Raw genomic sequence first — 16,932 nt, forward strand, 5'->3', positions numbered from 1 at the left:
AAAAATAAAAATAAAAATAAAAATAAAAATAAAAATAAAAATAAAAAAGTAGCACGATGGTTTGAGAACAAGAAAAGCTCTTTAAAATGTGAATAATGAAGTTTAAAAGCAGATCAAAAGGTGAAAAACATAACATACACTATTCCATGAGGTGTCATGAATTTAAGCTGATGTAAATTCCTTACTGTTACCTTAACTTAAACATTGTGTATCACTGCTCTCAACTTCCACATTTAAACTTTCGTATAGAACCTTTTGCAATGTTTTCTCTGGTCTTATTGAACCTTATGTATTTCTTGGAGTCCTCCTCTTTTCACAAATGAACAGAACAGCAGAGCAGTCAGAAAGAATAGGAAAACAAAGCCCCTGGTTTCACAGGCACCCCACCTCATTATGACCATTCTCAAGCAATTTACCAGCCCCTTTAATCAGTCCTCTCCAGTGTCACACAAAAGCCTTCAAGTTCCATAAATTCAAATATGTGGAGGGAAAACTGTCACTAATATAGAGAGATGCATTATATCTACCTGTGATATTATGAACATTAGGTATTTTCTGGTTTAAAAAATAAAACAGCTGAAGGCTTTATCAATTATAATACAGAAAATATATTTATCTAATAGGTTGAACTTTCAGTTTTATGTAATTACAGTTTCAGGAGTAAGACTTAGTACTGGACATGTGATGGTAAGAATCCATCTGGATACTAGTTTAGAAACTAGAAACATGATAAGAAATGTGTTCTGCTCATTACTTTTTTAATTAAGAAGTGCACCATAAAATCCCAGGTTAGCGAGAGTTCATCTGCATTCAAATCTTAAGCAAGGTTCTTGCTTTTCTTGAGATCTACTTTTGCTCACAAGTCCAGGACAACACCTATGTGGTAGAAACAGTATGTATAGCCCTCTTAAAAACAGGTAAGAATTATCTAAATGGTGCATGCAGTTCTTCTGCAGGGTCCCTGCTCTGTGTTGAGTTCAGCTCTGTCACACAAAAGCATTTGAAGTTTTTTAAGTCAGGATCCAGAAATGTGGAGTATTTAAAAGTAATGTACTTTGGATCAAGCCCTTAGGGTAGAATCTTTAGTACCAAAGAGTCTTTTGTAAATGGAAATGGAAACTGAGTTCTTCAAGCATAAGAAACTGGACTTTAAGAAAACCACTATGTATCACAAGACTCCTGAAAAAAATTGTGAGAGTTGGCAAGAGTTGCATCCTCTGAGAGGCAGCTAAGACTCACAGAGGTCAAGGCCAAACAAAACCTCTAGGAAAGAGGAAAACCATGAAGCCTATGAAGAATCAGAAGAGAAATACACTTGGGATTGAATTTGCTCTAGTTTGTATTCTAAAAGATCAGATCCAGTATGTGATGCAGGTGGGAAAAATAAGTGAATATGAGGACAGCTCGGACATAACATTCATGCTAATTGGAAAGGACTTGGCACCGTTATAGAGAAAGAATCCATTCAGAATTACTTGAAGTTCAAAAGTTTACACATAATTGTAAAGATCATGCTATACTTCAAAATATTTTCAAATATTTTATCAAACAGGTATTCAAATACATTTTAAAAAGTAATTGTAGTTGTTAAATCCTCAATATTCATTGTGTTAGTGGCATTTTTTAATCTGAAATAATGTCACTGATATTTATGCAAATAAAAATCTAATGTAAAATCATCAAATGAAAGTTCTGAAGAGTTTAACATGAACAAGAGTTATTAACCTGCAAGATAAAAACAGCCTCCATTTCAGCATAGTAAAGGTAGGAAGGAAAATACAGGAGAGGATTTGGAGAACCTCAGCTTTGTTTCCTTTCAACTGTTAAAGTTTACAGGTTGGGAGTAAGGTAAGAGGAAGAAGAGTACAGCAATGCCTCTGTCTAAATTCATCTCGTGTGAAGCTCTTTTTTTAGCTTTTCAATTACAATATTTTAGTAACCAAAGTCTTTTTCTAGGAAAGAAGTTATCAACACTTCCAATTTTTCCTTTTTTTACTTACAGTAAGTAAGTATGTTAATTAATTTAACTTGATTAAATAGGTATTGTTGTTTGTTTTCCCCACACAGGTAACCAAAACTGGCACAAGGACACTTTTAAATCATGAGGAAGCATTTCACCTTCAAAAATCCATCCAATGATTTTGTATGCTTCTACAAAATCAGAAGTACTGGGAACTCTTCAGTTGTTCACAACCTTGCAAAATGGAGAGCCTTATTACAGGGTCTAAGCAGAGATTTAACAACCTAACCCATAGGACCTTTTTAGGAAAATTTCAACTTGGTTTATTTAAAAACGTTTTACTAAACTTGCATGCTCCAGCAGAAAGAAGCCATTGGGATTGTCAAGATTTACTAAGTACTTTTCCTATCTTATTTGAACCAGTAATAGAATCCACTTGATTTTCTTTGGCTCTGCATACAAACAGATTCTAAAGCTGATCACCAGAGGTTAAATTCCTGTCTACCATTCATTTCAGTTCTATAACTGCACTGAGTACATTTCCTTAAAACCTGTGAATTCTAAATCAAGGGAAAAATTATTTTTAATCTCGTAGTCATTAGACTACTTTTATGACTAAAATATTTAAGCAATTGTCATTTTTAAAGATAGAATGTAACTTTTATGACCAAAGAACTATCTTTATACACAAGAATTGCTCCAAAAGCAATGCTTCCTATTTTATCATGTTGGCCCATTATGTCAGAGATATGGCAGTAGAGACTGAACCTTCCTGCCAGTATCCTATTCCATTTTGTTGCCATGTGACAGATAGCAGCAGAGGAGCAGTCTGAAAAAGAGATGGTAGACATAGAAGTGCATATGAAGCAAAGGTGTATCACTAAATTCCTCCATGCAGAGAAAAAGGCACCCACAGACATTAATTGGCTCTTACTGAATTGTACTGGGGACCAAGGAGTGGATATGAGCACAGTGAGGTGGTGAATGATGCATTTCAACAGTGGTAACAACGATGTGAAAGGCAAGCCACATTCTGGACAAACATGAACAGCTTTCACACCATGAAATGATGAGCATCTCAGTCAGCTGATCCATGTGAATTGACTAATGATGATGATTATGCTGAAAAAATTGAATTTGCTCTACTAAATTGTGACATTGTGCTCTTTGTATCTGTCCTAGTTTCCATGGAAATATGATATAAATAGGATACACTACAGTCAGAGTTACTTATGTATATTGACTCTAGAATGGAAGAAATAACATAATCTTTTGATGTCTCCTTGTACTTAAGGCTCATTAGTATTTAACCTCTCTGACTGTACATGCTGCAAACACCTCTGTCCTAATGTCCCATCTAATTTGTTCAGTAAAAAGTAAGTGGGGTCCATCACATCTCCATTGCAGAGCCCTGGATGATGAAGCAGGTAGGCATGTTTTTAATCTAAAACATATCTGGAATAGCTCCAATGCTTTCAGTTTGGCATGCATTTATATTGTCTAATGGTTCACATCTATAATGACCATTACAGATGAATGCTGTGCTGCCTGTGACCCTTTACAGAGCCTAATCCAAAGCTTAGTGAAATCAGTGGGAGAGACTCTGTGCCTTAAACAGATAGGACTGTGCTGATCCTAAGCCAGAACAGGAGGAAACATAAGAACTACCCTGTTTGTTGCCTTGAGTACTTGTTTAGTGTTTTGGAATTTACTGACTAAATCAGCATGGAAGAAACTTGGCAGTCAGATACTTTTGCCAAGTTGTGTTATTTTGGTTGTATCAGAACTCCTGAAAATAGACTCAACACTCTAGTGATACACTTGTGTTCATACCATAGCCTCCTTGAACATACTCCACCCAATTGCTCAGGACACCCTTGGATTGGCAGACCTGCTGCATGTTTGGTTAAAAAGGCAATATTTTATTAAGAACATTTATATTCACTTTACATCCATCTCACGCTTCTGCAGCCCATTGAATGTAGTGGGTCCAGTTCCAGTTTACTTCAGCTTAGGGAAAAGTGAAAATTCAAAAGGTTTGATGTAGAGTTCAACAACAACAACTACAACAAAACATGAAGTTTGAATTTCTTCAAGTGGGTACCATGTTAAATTTCCTCCTGCTGAAACAAGCATTAACTGAAGTGACTGCATCTATCAGTTAATTGACCAGACATAAGCATAGATAGACTTGGGCTCCATATCTCACATTTCCACATCTCTATTTTGTTGACTAACCTTTCAACAAGAACAGAGTTTTGGAACTTAAAAAATGTCACATTTAGAGTAGAGCAGACATGAAAAAGGAAGGCTACAGATGATTCAGCTGGAATTTGTGTTCATTAAGTGCGATAAATAAATGTTCCTGATTGTTTCTGTTGTTTATGAATCTCGACCTTCAGAACAGCACTGAAATGTGCTGTCTCCTAAAGATGTTCCCTACCGATATGACACACACTTTGTATTGTTTCACTGCACACAAGCATTAATATCCCAGAGGTAACCCACCCTGCTTTTAACGGCTGGTGAGAGGTCCAATGGCTGAGCAAAAATCAGTTGAAGGAAAGGGAAGTCTTGTCGGAAATGAGATTAATCTTGTAACGAGTGTTCAGTCCTGATAACCCATCTGTGCAGAGAACTGCTTTAACTGGAGAGCAATTAACCTTCACCTGACAAGCTCTGTCCAACCGTTATAAACAACATTAAAGGCACAGGATCCCCCTCTTCTTTCCCCCTTTATGTAGACTAAACAATCAGATTCTGAATTCCATGAAAACGGTACATGCAACTGCGCCTTGATGACAAATCACAGGAAAATTTTTTACAAGGTAATGGCTGCATGGAAACCATGCAAAAAATGTGTCTGGCTATTACATTAGTGAGTTGATTTGATTAGTAAAAAAAATGAGAACTTTCCATGGGAATACCTTATGCATGAGGGAAGCTGATGTGAATACGCCAAAGACTAACAATAATAAAAATGTATGCAAGTAGATAAGAGCTGGCTAATCATGTACTAGGGACATTCCTTTCAGGATGGAACATGTACTTCCCCAGCACTGCTGTGAACCTAAAGTCAAGGGGCAACTTCCTAGGGCTTCTTCACCCATGGCCTCGTAGGAGTTGCTTATCAACACCAGGTTCAAACAGAAGAACCCATTTTCAGGAAAACAGGCTTTTGGGTCAGGACCAAACAGGACCAGCTCTCATGTCCAAAAGCCAGTATTCCAAGCAACATCTTCACAGTGTTCTTTGAAAGAGTTTGTAAATTCACTCTGATTGCCAGTCATTTAGATCACAACGCAAAGCTAAATATCTGTCCCTCCCATACTAATTTAAGGGGATAACTGAATGTTTGTCTATTCTTCAAAGATGAAAAGGCATGATATATCCAAAGCCACAACAGCAAAGCACTTCTCAGCTCTATAGGGAAAGGCCAAGATACTGATCTCAGACACAGTGGCAGAAACTTGGCATGACTCCACAAAGAGTCATTGGCAGAACAATGCATAATATTTGGGCTGAGGTCATGAATAACTTGGGTGAAAGCCTGGCCCCAGTCAAGCCACTGGCCAAATAATTTGGACTTCATTTTGGCCAATTTCACTCAAGGTTTCCAAAATCCTCATTCATTCTATTCGTGTGCCCAAAAGCAATTACCTTGATGTTACAGTTAGCTGTGGAGGTTTTCTGGCATTGTTTGCTTTTCTTTTGTTCCAGGTTTCTCCTTTTCTTACCAGAAGTTCAAATGTACAGCCTAGCCATGGTTTTATTTCTGTGTAGAGTGTGGCAAAATTTCCATTTCAGTTATTTTAATTAAATATATATGTCTGTAGATTGCAAGCGATGACTCTTTAATATACTCAGAACACGCTATTTTTTGGAGAAGTACACCCCAAGCATTAGTAAAACATAAATTTTATTTGATCATGCATACAAATAGGGAAAGGATGCAAGCAACGAGCACGAAGACAGGGAAAGGCTTCTTGCTCTTAGCCTGACAGAATGACAGTGTATGTTGAACCACCTCAATTTACAGGTGGTAAATGCAGGGCCATCTTTTATACCATTGAATGGAATGTATATACATAAATACATTTAATAGTTCAGTGTAAAAGCATTGGTCCTAAATTTTTACACAAACTGATCTGTTGTAATGTGGCTTAAATGTTTAAACAGCAACAGGTGAAATATTACCTTTATATCAAGCGAGAAGGGCTTAGATCTTCTCAGTGAATTACATATTAACAGATAGGAAGTTCCTATTGAAAGCATTTCCTGTATTGGTAGTCCCTGATTTTGGCAACTTATCTTGGCAGGAAATGAATGCAGGAAGTATCTGTCTACAGACTCTTTATCATCAAGGTAATTGCTGTGGCAGCATTTTACTGTTTATCAAGATAATAAACACATAGTCTAAAAAAAGATGTTTTTCAGCTCTAAAGAATGAGGTTTAAAAAAATCTTATGGGCTAGCACTGATGTTATGCAAAATCTTCTGTCCAGAATTTATATGCTGCCACTTGTTTCTTGCCGCAAAGATGTAATTAGGGATTTGTCACACAAAGCATTTCTCTGTCCAAGTGTGAGCACAGCCTTTAGCAGCTAAGGAAGAGGAGTGCAAGCCCAAATGCCTGAAGCTTTTCCCAGTTAGAGCACTATTTCATGCTCTCTGATCTCTCTTAAGTCAGGTAGTTTTAAAGAGCTTGGCCACTTGCCATAAATAAGTCACTCACTACCTCTTCCTTCAGGTATTTCCATATACCCAGTCTTTGTAATTTGTTGTTGTATTTCCTTACCATCTATCAAGCACTGCATAACCAGGCCACATGTTTCACTCAGCAAGTTGGATCTTTTCCTAGTGTGAAGGGGTTAACACCAGCCTAGTGACACCACTTCCTACCCATGGGTTGCAGTGTACATCCCAAATAAACACAGGCTGTAAGTGAAGCGAGACACTGCATCCCATGCCTTCCTTTCATTCATTCATTTCCAAAATATGTTTGAAAGATCATTTGTCTGGTTCATTCTACATAGTAACACAGAATCATTATGGTTGAAGATCTAGTCTAACTATCAGCCCATCTCCACCATGCCCACTGATGATGTCCCTCAGTGCCACATCCACACGGCTCTTGAACACCTCCAGAGATGGTGAATCCACCAACTCCGTGGGCAGCCTGTTGGATGATCATTTGAAGTCTCCTTCAGCTGTTCTTATTCATTCTTTTTAATTATTTGAAGTTCAATGATATTTATGATGTTATTTTCATTTAATTAATTTTACTTTGAAACAAATAATATTTGTAAAGAATAGTTACTAATGGTAGTAAACACTGATCTTAATACTGTATTATTAAAAAAAAAAAAACAACAAAAAAACAAAAAACAAGAAACCACAAACATTACCAATATTTACTGGTTATTAATCAGTATTTACCAGCTATTAACCAGTGTCTAAAGGTTCTAATAGGATGACTGTGTAGTAAAAATGAGCAGCTGTATACATAAGGATGCATGAACAGGGAGAGAGAGAGCTTCCTTGTAATACAGGTTTCCAATCCTGATACAGATTCAGATTGGAAACAGATTTCCTGAAACAACTTCTCTCTCTGTTCACTGTGATGACTTGTTTACATAGTCACCCTTTTAAAAGGTAGGTGATTTTAGGAGAGTCAAGGAACGACTAGAAAACTACTATCCAACCTCAGGCAGGCTTGGTTGCAACATTAAAATAAACCCTGCAAACATACATCCTTTAAGGAAAGGATTGATTCTTTTTTCATATAAGCACTTCAGAGTTTCTGTATTTTTGTCTGTGTTTTGAACACAGGCAATATTTGTTCCATAATACACAAACGTATATTAAGGACAGCAGGATGACAAACAGAACGCATGCTCATTTGGTCTGACTCCAGACTTTTCACAACTGACATGAAAAAATGCTGATATTTCTCTACTGTGTAATTATCCAACAAAGGAAATTATTTTTTAACTAGTTAATGGTAAATTTGATAGAAGTCATGTTAAAGTCAATGCAAAGTTTTTTACTGACTTGACTGACTTATCACTGCATGTGATACATCCTACTAAATCCCATCAACTTTCTTTAAATTGGTAACACAAGTAATACACATTCAATTTTTGTTTTCTTTTCTCTGCTTTATTGATTTTCAAAATAATTCTGCTGGCTTGCTGTAGAAAATTGCATTAAGAAATCTACTTCCTTGCAAGGGAACAACATTATATATTTTTACTGGATTACAAACTGTCACTTGGAAAATAAATATCTTCTTTTGGCACGGACACTTGTTAAAAATACTTCTCTATTTATCTTTCAGCAAATCATTCTCCAAGAACACTTGATTCTTTAAATGTTATTTCTGAAAGGCCTTTTGTAACTCATGGATCTTGCTGAAAAACATTTTGTTAAGAGATAATATAGTTCTTGTTAAGAAAAAACAAGTAAACAAACCAACCCAGGCAGTCAAACATACGCATTTTCCAGCTGTTGTTCCTTGCCTGGGGACTTACTTCTGGAAAGCAAGATCCTTATTCTGGAGTTAGTTTTGGCATATGCAGCCACAAATCGGCTCAAGTTAAATGACTTATGATTAAGAGCAAAAGAAAATATCCTCAAAATATCTTTTTTGTTGGTTGTTTTTCTGTTTGTTTGTTTGTTTGTTTTTTTGTTCTTTTATGTCTTTTTCTTAACTGAAATTCTTTATTTGAGTCAGAAATAATGTTTTACCTGGAAATTAGTATAGGTCTGATTCTACTGTCTTTATTGCAGTGAAATACAGATAGTTGGATTAGATGATCTTGCTGGTCTTTTCCACACTTAATGATTCTCTGATTCTACGAACTTCTTGAAATTGGTGGAAACTTTGAATAAAGCAAGATCAGTTTAAATGACTTAAGGCACTCTGCTCTTATTTCAGATTCACCGTAGCTCTTAGGTGTGCACTTGACTTTAAGAAAGTTGTGTTGTCACACCAAAACCAATTTTCAGGTTTTAAGTGAATCATTTGCTAACTGAATAATGACCCCCCCCCCACACACACACACACTAAACAAACAAGCAAACAAAAAAAAACAAACAAAAAAAAAACCCAGAACAATCTTCAACTAATGAATTACTTAATTAATTTTATGCAAGGAGCAGAAGTACAGATTTCTGTATTAGTTCTACTGGCCTCAGTGCAGATGCAGATCTCTAAACAGACTCAAATATGCCAAGAACAGATTTTTTTTTAACTGACTGTAGTTTTCCTTGGATGTAGAAATATACGAGAGTATTTAAATTTTCTGTAAGAATATGAGAGAAAAATGCTATAGAAAGAAACACAGACTAACTTAAATTTTTTGTAATATTTCTCACAAATTATCTTGCCACTATATATGTATATATAGATAGATATAGATATATACTGCTTTAATCATTCATACATCCATACAACAATACAAACTGTACAAATACATCCATATATTCTCAGGTCTCTGAAGTCACAATGATGATTCTCCTGTCCTTTATCAAATATACAGATTTTTTTTTTCTCCCAGGAGTCATAGCTTCCATGCAAGCACTACATTAGAAATTCCTAATGGAAAGGGAACATTCACATATTTATAATTAAATTAGAATAAAAGAAATATCCACAAGTGTAATCAATAGGTTATTGCAAAGTCATGATAATTTACTGAACAGTTTTTATAAGAATTAGTGCAAGGCAAAGAAATTTAACAAGATTTGGTACATGGCAAGAAATTATGATTCCAGTTGTATTTTTCTTCATCATGTTCTTTCATGTTCTTTCCTTCACTATGGGATAATGGGAAAAAAAATAGGAAAAAAAATATTAAAAAAACAAAACAAAACAACATGAAATGACCTTCAGGATAGATATTTTTACTTCTGCTCAAGTCTAGAAAAAGAAAAAAAAAAAAAAAAAAAAAAAAAAAAAAAAAAAAAAAGAAAAAAAAAGATATGCCTTATTCAGAAGTCCTTGATATTTTCTAACATGGTATTTACTGTAACAAGCGGGATGCTTATAATTAGCAGCATTGTGTTGATTCGACAGCCTTCAGCTTCAGGGCTATGCATAACTGTGCTTCTGCACGTATCTGCCAGGTGCCAGAAGAGTTCATGTCACATCGGCACTGAAATCCTCACGGCTGGGAGACCTCCCCCACTTGAAAAAGCATTTTAGCCTTTGAATGCCAAAAAAAGCATCACAGTGATTAAATTAAATGTAGCAGACAGACGGAAGTGAATGTATTAGAAATCTCAACTCCAGGAAAGACAAGCAGCAGAAGAGGCTGGGGGATGAGGAGAGGTGCATCTCCTGGGAAAGCCCCTATTAAGCCAGTCCAATTTCTCATGAGTCCTGCAGGTCTGGCTGCAGGTTTGTGACAGGAGGATGAATCAAACTGTTCTGCTGGCAGGTCAACTTTGCACGTGTATATGTCGAGAGCAATTTCTAGCTGGTTATGAACAACCGCAGCCCAGTTTTCTTTTCACAATGAATGATTCCACAGCTTCCCTAAAGAGGAAAGCAAGCTTCCTCACAGAACTCCCACAGAAGGCTTTCTACCTCCCCTGGCCACAGCCTGGTGCTGCTGACATGGCAGGCAGCATGGGCCATTATTTTGAAATGGCAAAAAACATCACTGAATCGCATTACAAAATACTTAGCACAAGCACAAGTGCCCTTTCGGCCTCTGAATGGAATTTCTTTATTTCAGAAACTTCTCAGTCAAATAATTTCTTCATGTACTCAGCATAGAAGAGGAATTGAATCTCTTTGGACTGGCTTAGCCTCATGTCAGAGTATGTTTCCTGCACCTAGAGTACAAAGCACCTGTCATTTCTGTCCAGTAATTTTACATTTTACAATCATAAATAAAATCCTTGCTTCAGAATATAAGCCCTTCCCTACCTCTTAAGTGCTAAAATCCACAGCGTTCTGGGGTGTAGATTTCACTCTGCAGGGCTTGCATTCTCAGACGAGGAGACAAAAACATGCATTTTCCCATTCAGGAGGCTTTGCTGCCTGCATTGCACTAACAAGCTGCACAACATACAGCTGCATATGGCATCTTCTCATCACTCTAAGCATTAGGTGGAGGTGAAATAGTAAGGATGAGATATTCTTCACGACCACTTACCCTATTATAAAGTAATCATAGAAAAAGTGACCACAGATAAATAATAAAAGCTCTTCAAAGCATATATAACATCTAATCTCACTGTACTATCAGTTTTGAAGAAAATTTTCCCATCAGCATCAAGAGCGCACTCTGTTTAATAAACACCAAAAACCACATAACTATCTCAGCACATACCCCTTTCTCTCAGCAATGCAAAACTTGCCTCCTGAGCCTCAAGATTTCAAAGAGAGCCTGATCCTCTCATGTCTGAAAATGCACTCTGAAAAGTGCAACAAAACCAAAGGGAATTCAGCCGGTTCAGAAGCACCATTGCATGTAACAGATACTGGTCAGCAGTGCAAAGCAGATTCAGATCTACAGATAGCCTCTCCAAAGCATCAGTGATTGGAAAAAGAGAAGTCTCATTGTACTTCTTAACCACGCTGTCATCAGGTAAGACTTTCAGATTTTGATAACTATAACAAAAAGCATTCAGTGATCTTTAAATACCAACAGCTAGGCAGAAATTACCAAGAAATCTAACTGCAGCTCTGCTTACCTATAACCAGCACCATCACTACTTTGTATCTCTCACAAAAACTCTGGCATTATTAGAAAAGTACGAAAATAGACGATACCATGAAGAAAACAAATACTTTGACTCTGAATTTGATAATGCAATGCTGCTGCCCTCACTGTACCTCGCAATCTCTTTTGCTCTTTACACAAAATTAGTTTCATTATCACAAAACATTTAGTTACAGTTAGAATTTTGCGGTTAATCATAGTTATTAGATGTAATAGATGTAACTGACATCTACTGCGACACAGAGAAAAGCAAAAACTCGATAGACGGATAGATTGAATCCACTTTCTAAGTGATACAACCTGAAAAACTCAACAAAGCTATTCCCAAAAATCAAAATTAAACAAACAAGCAGAAAACCAAACACGTAAAACATGCACCGAGAGAAATTTATAAGTCAACATAAGAATTTTATTATCTGAAAATTTAAGAGAAAAAGAACACGCCCATGAGATCTTAACATCACCATTAAAATAACCTTACGAAAAGTCCATAGTACCAGGCTAGAGTTTCTAGAAAAGCACATCTGCAGGACACGGAAAGAAGAGCTGGTGCCTCTGGTTCCCATTTGCTAGTATTTGTGTCCCCATCAACAAGAGAAACATTTTAAAGTATCCAAAAGTCTAGCACTCTTAGGAACCCTTTTTTGCCTTTCAGCACACACCCTCTCCCCTTCTGTCAGTCTGCAAACACATCCAAGTTGTCAGAATGGTACCTACAAGAAATTTCAGAAGCTCTCATAAAAGGGCTTCGCATATGCAATCCACAGCACTGAACAGTGAATTTAAAAAACCCAATTTTTTTTCCGAGTTTGAAGTTTTTAAGCCTTGCGGATGGTTGGAGTAGGAAAAAGGAAATTTACTAGGCAGTACAAAGGAAATCTTGTTGTCCTCTATTGTGGCAGTGGGGGTGTTGCCCAATTCTAACTTATCTAGGTTGATAAAGGAAACCAAAGAAAACGCTACTGAAAAAAATTCCAATGAAAAAGGTACCCCTTTCTTACCTTAATAGTGCTTGCCATAATGTGATCAAGATTATTGATCGCTAATAATTGCTAATAATAATTATTGCTTCGCTCTGACCAGAAAGAAGTTTTGATGAGGTTGTTTAGAGCGGATGAGATTGTGCTAACTCTGGGAAATGAAGTCAGCCAATGGCAGGAAGAGGTTTCTATTGGTCCTGGCCACTGCAGCTCGAAGAAACAGGATATTTGGGAGTGAAGAGATAAGAGTCCTAAAACAATGTTGTTTTTCTTGATGATATGTGACTAAAAATCTTTTTTTTTTTTTTTTTTTTTTTTTTTTCTAACAAAAAAAGTCCACTGCCTGTGACTGCCTGGGCAGGTGTGATCTGATGTGCAGTAAGTGCGACATGTTGCTCCAAGGCAGGATGCAGATGTCAGATGAAATGGGCCACGTTCGGCATTGGTTTCATGCAGTCTGCTCACTGGGGAATTGCTGATTCAGGGCCGCAGCCTGACTGCGTGTAAGTGGGTGTATCTCCAAATATGTTAAAGCAGCCTGGCCAGCTTACACTGCATCTATATTTGTCCATTAACCTCATAGTTAGGTTCTTGGGCTACGGATGCTTTCCAGCCTATCAGGTTTAGCACCTTTGTTCTTAGAGAAGAAGCAAGAGATTGGCAACAACAATTTCTTTTTGATACCTCTTTCTCACCAAGGAAAGGAAGTCACAGAAAAACATGCATTTCTAAAGCAAATGTCTGAATTCCTTAAATTTTTCACACTCTTCCGTTTGTTAGTTTATAGCTTTTCCTGCTCGAAAATGAGATGGTTTCACTGTCAATTCCCTTCCTGGTTTGAGCGTGATAGTAACATTTTATACTGTGTTTCATAATTATTTGTCCTTAGACAGAACTTGGCATACACAGGGCACCCCAAAATTCGCAGCTGTGCAAATAACACATCATCCCTGTCCTATGCCCTTGCTTAGGAGTGCTGAGCTCTTAAAACAAAAAGAAAGAGGTTAGGAATGAGAAAGGAAAAGTGTTTTCATGGTATTAGATGCCATTCAAAGACCCAGCTCTGGCATAATTCTCTCTCACTCTTGTAAACCTTGCAACATTTTGGATGATAAAATTTTGAGAATAGAACTCTCTAAAACTGAAAAAAAAAAAAGAAAAAAAATTAAAAAAAATTTAAAAAGTAAGAATGTATTACTTCTTCAATAATCTAGCAGTTTTTAAAGCCTGTCTGACTGCAACCAGCTTCTGATTTCTCAATACTTGCTGTAACAACATCAGAACATCAGACATGTTGTTTGACAGCACCACAGCCTGGTGTATAAAATTCCCACTATAGCAGGCATGTGCTCTCTGCCCAGGAACCCTGTTGTGGTCAAAAAATAGTAAAAAATAGTGACAACCTTTAATGGCATCATTTAGTAGAGGCTGGCAACCTCATCCTCTCCCAGTGCCTTCCTCTCCTGCTCCTTGGGAAAAGAAATGGAAATAAGAGCATTTTTCTGTACCTGGCCATGACTGTGATATTTGGAATGAACTTTTTCCAAATGTAACGCACTGACAATGGTAGTAGCACGAGCCCCAGGTCAATCTTTTCCTCCCATGCTGACCCAAAGATGTTCCTCCAGAGCAGCACCTGTTGTAGGTGAACTCCCAAACTCTGGCCCTTGGGCCTTGACCGTGCAGGTGCTGCTCCACCTCAAGTGAGGCAGAATAGAGGGGAAGCTCTTCCATCCACCCTTGCTGATGGGAATGGCCCCATGGGGACCACATAGCAGGCAATCCCAGGACCCAGCTGTTGTGCTTCTATTACTGAGCAACACAGGACTGAAGCAACTAGGATCTGGAAGAGGTCCTTGTGGGAAGTCCTTATTTTAGTCTTGGCAGTGTGTCACACAGCTGAGCCTCTATCCCAGCTCATCTCCACCTGCCTCACAAGATTTGAAGTCTTGAGGCCTCCCCAGCCAGCCCAAGGGGCTGAGGAAGCATCCAGCACAGAATTGGAGACTTGTAGAATGGCTTGGGCTAAAGCCCATGCCATCTCAACCCTTGCTGTGGGCAGGGCTGCCCCCCACCAGCTCAGGCTGCCCAGGGTCCCATCTAACCTGGCCTTGAGCGCCTCCAGGGATGGGGCACCACAGCTTCTCTGGGCAGCTGTGCCAGTGCCTCACCACCTTCCAAGGAAAGAATTTCCTCCTGACATCTAACCTAGCATCCTCTTGATACAGAGAAAATGGAGGCAGTGTCTTTTACTTTTACTCCCCACTCTCAGTCCTGAGATATCAAAGGATCAATCTGCTGTAAAAGTTTAGCATGATTTTAATGTTTACTTTAATGAGTTCTGGTTTCCTCCATTGCAAAGGTGACTTTTGGTCCACTCAGAGCAATTCACAGCACCACTGTGAATAATTTCTATTCTTTATGAGTTATTCATATAAAAATCCGGAGTTGCACTGCTGACTATCTTCTTGAGGCCTTCATCCATTGATTTAGTCAGTAACTTCTGGTAACTTTCCTATTTTCATTATGAATAGCAAAAAAGAAAACAATTTACAGTAATTGTATTTCATGGGGATGTTGATTTCCTCCCTTTTCATCTCCAAACAATGAGTAAGGCAGCCAAAAGATTAGAGCCTTTTTCTTGAAATTTCAGAGAGTTGTATAATGTTTCAGTTGGGTGACTTACACTCTAGCTAAACCCCTGATATATATATCTCATATATATATATATATCTGGGGTTTAACTAGAGTGTAAGTATGTATATATATATACATATATATACATATATATACATATATATATATATATATTTTTTTTTTCTTAATCATATCCTTGAAGTATCCATCCCTCCAGTGGGTGGGATTTACCAAATTCATTCACAAGCAAGATTTAGTAATGATTCTTCTCCATCCTGTCTCCATATAGACAAACCTCCTGTTGATTTCTGTAGGGCTTTTGGAAGCATACGGCAGGCAATATCAGACTCTGCTGAGCTCTGTTATTCTCATTACATGAGTTTTACAGAGCCTACAGCCCAGTAAGGATTTTGCCATTTCAAACTGGCATACATTCTATGCCAAAGAATTCAATGAAGTTTATTTGACTTTCATGCTAATACCCACAGGCAGATTTCTGAGGGCTTACACTTAATGTCAATCCAATTGCAAGGCAAAGCCTTCGTATTGTAAGAATAGCAAAATCAAATCACCATCATTCAGTTAAAACAGAAAAATAATATAAACACTTCCATTATTTTTCTCTTTTCTGCATTTTGTTAAGGCTAACTAGAAAGAAAATATGCTTTTGTTATGTTAGGCAACTACATGCTATTGTCTGAAATAATGTTGTGTGACTTTGAAAAAATGTGTCTTTGTCAACAGACTGAATGAAAACACAATAATACAAAAAGTATCAAAGAGTACAAAAAGCCACATAAGCCACATAACACTGCTTCCCTCCATAACTTTGCTCTCAAGCTTTTTGCCCCAATTTCTCTGGGCTACTTTCTGATGAAATTTTCTTTTACATTCAAGCTTGCATCTAGAAACCACAGAACAGCAAAACAATACCTTATCTGCTTGGCACTACATATGTGCTTATGCTATTTGATCAAAACGGGATTTTTAAACATGCTTTAAAGTTACAGCTGTGCTTTAGTTCTTTCAAAGATACAGACAGGCTTAAACACTGCTTTAAGTGCCTTCGACCTTCAGGATTAAAGAGCTCCATTTATAAAGATAAGTGTTTCTACACTGGAGACAAAAGATAGATTTGATCTCACCATGCAAAATAAATGATTTGACTAGGTGCTAAAAAGAGATAAATTTCCAGAGAAAATTTACAACTGCTGGAACAAGCTGCTGTGTTTGTTACAGCCTTTAGCACTAGTACAAGAAGTATGTCCAGTATGTGTGCACTCACCTAAAAGACAAGAAAATATTTCAGAAGAAATCATTTATCATACCATTAGAAACAATCTTATTAACTTTTAAAACAATCTATCCTCGTTTTGTTGATTGTTTTTTGTTTGTTTGTTTGTTTGTTTGTTTTTTATATCCTATCTACTAGAGTAGGAAATATATCACATCATTCCCTGTGTGGACAGCTCTGCAATCCATCTTGCTATCTGGGAGGTAAACCAAGAATGTGGCTCCTGAGCCTGGTTGACCAAGAGGATAGAGGTGACTCTAACATCCTCACAAAAGCCAAGAGGAGAGGAGAGGAGAGGAGAGGAGAGGAGAGGAGAGGAGAGGA

The 16,932-nt window shown here is 37.3% G+C and overlaps 1 protein-coding gene across 4 annotated transcripts in view; it reads right to left on the minus strand.

Annotated features, from left to right (window-relative positions):
• Nucleotides 1–16,932, minus strand: part of ERG (ETS transcription factor ERG) — a 108,498-nt gene that overhangs the window by 49,488 nt on the left and 42,078 nt on the right. The window contains exon 1 of one of the 4 annotated variants that reach the window (XM_042810699.1): nt 12,699–12,832. The exons of 2 other annotated variants lie outside the window; for them this stretch is intronic. In XM_042810699.1, coding sequence (XP_042666633.1) covers nt 12,699–12,716 — 18 coding nt within the window. In that variant the 5' untranslated portion in view covers nt 12,717–12,832. Of the gene's footprint in view, nt 1–12,414; nt 12,641–12,698; nt 12,833–16,932 lie in introns of those variants that run through there. One more of the 4 variants, XM_042810701.1, reaches the window with a different exon arrangement.

This window comes from Centrocercus urophasianus, unplaced genomic scaffold (genome assembly GCF_019232065.1).
Source record: "Centrocercus urophasianus isolate 14NV4802_14NV808 unplaced genomic scaffold, USGS_Curo_1.0 seq_12, whole genome shotgun sequence".
In the NCBI taxonomy this organism is placed as follows: Eukaryota; Metazoa; Chordata; class Aves; order Galliformes; family Phasianidae; genus Centrocercus; species Centrocercus urophasianus.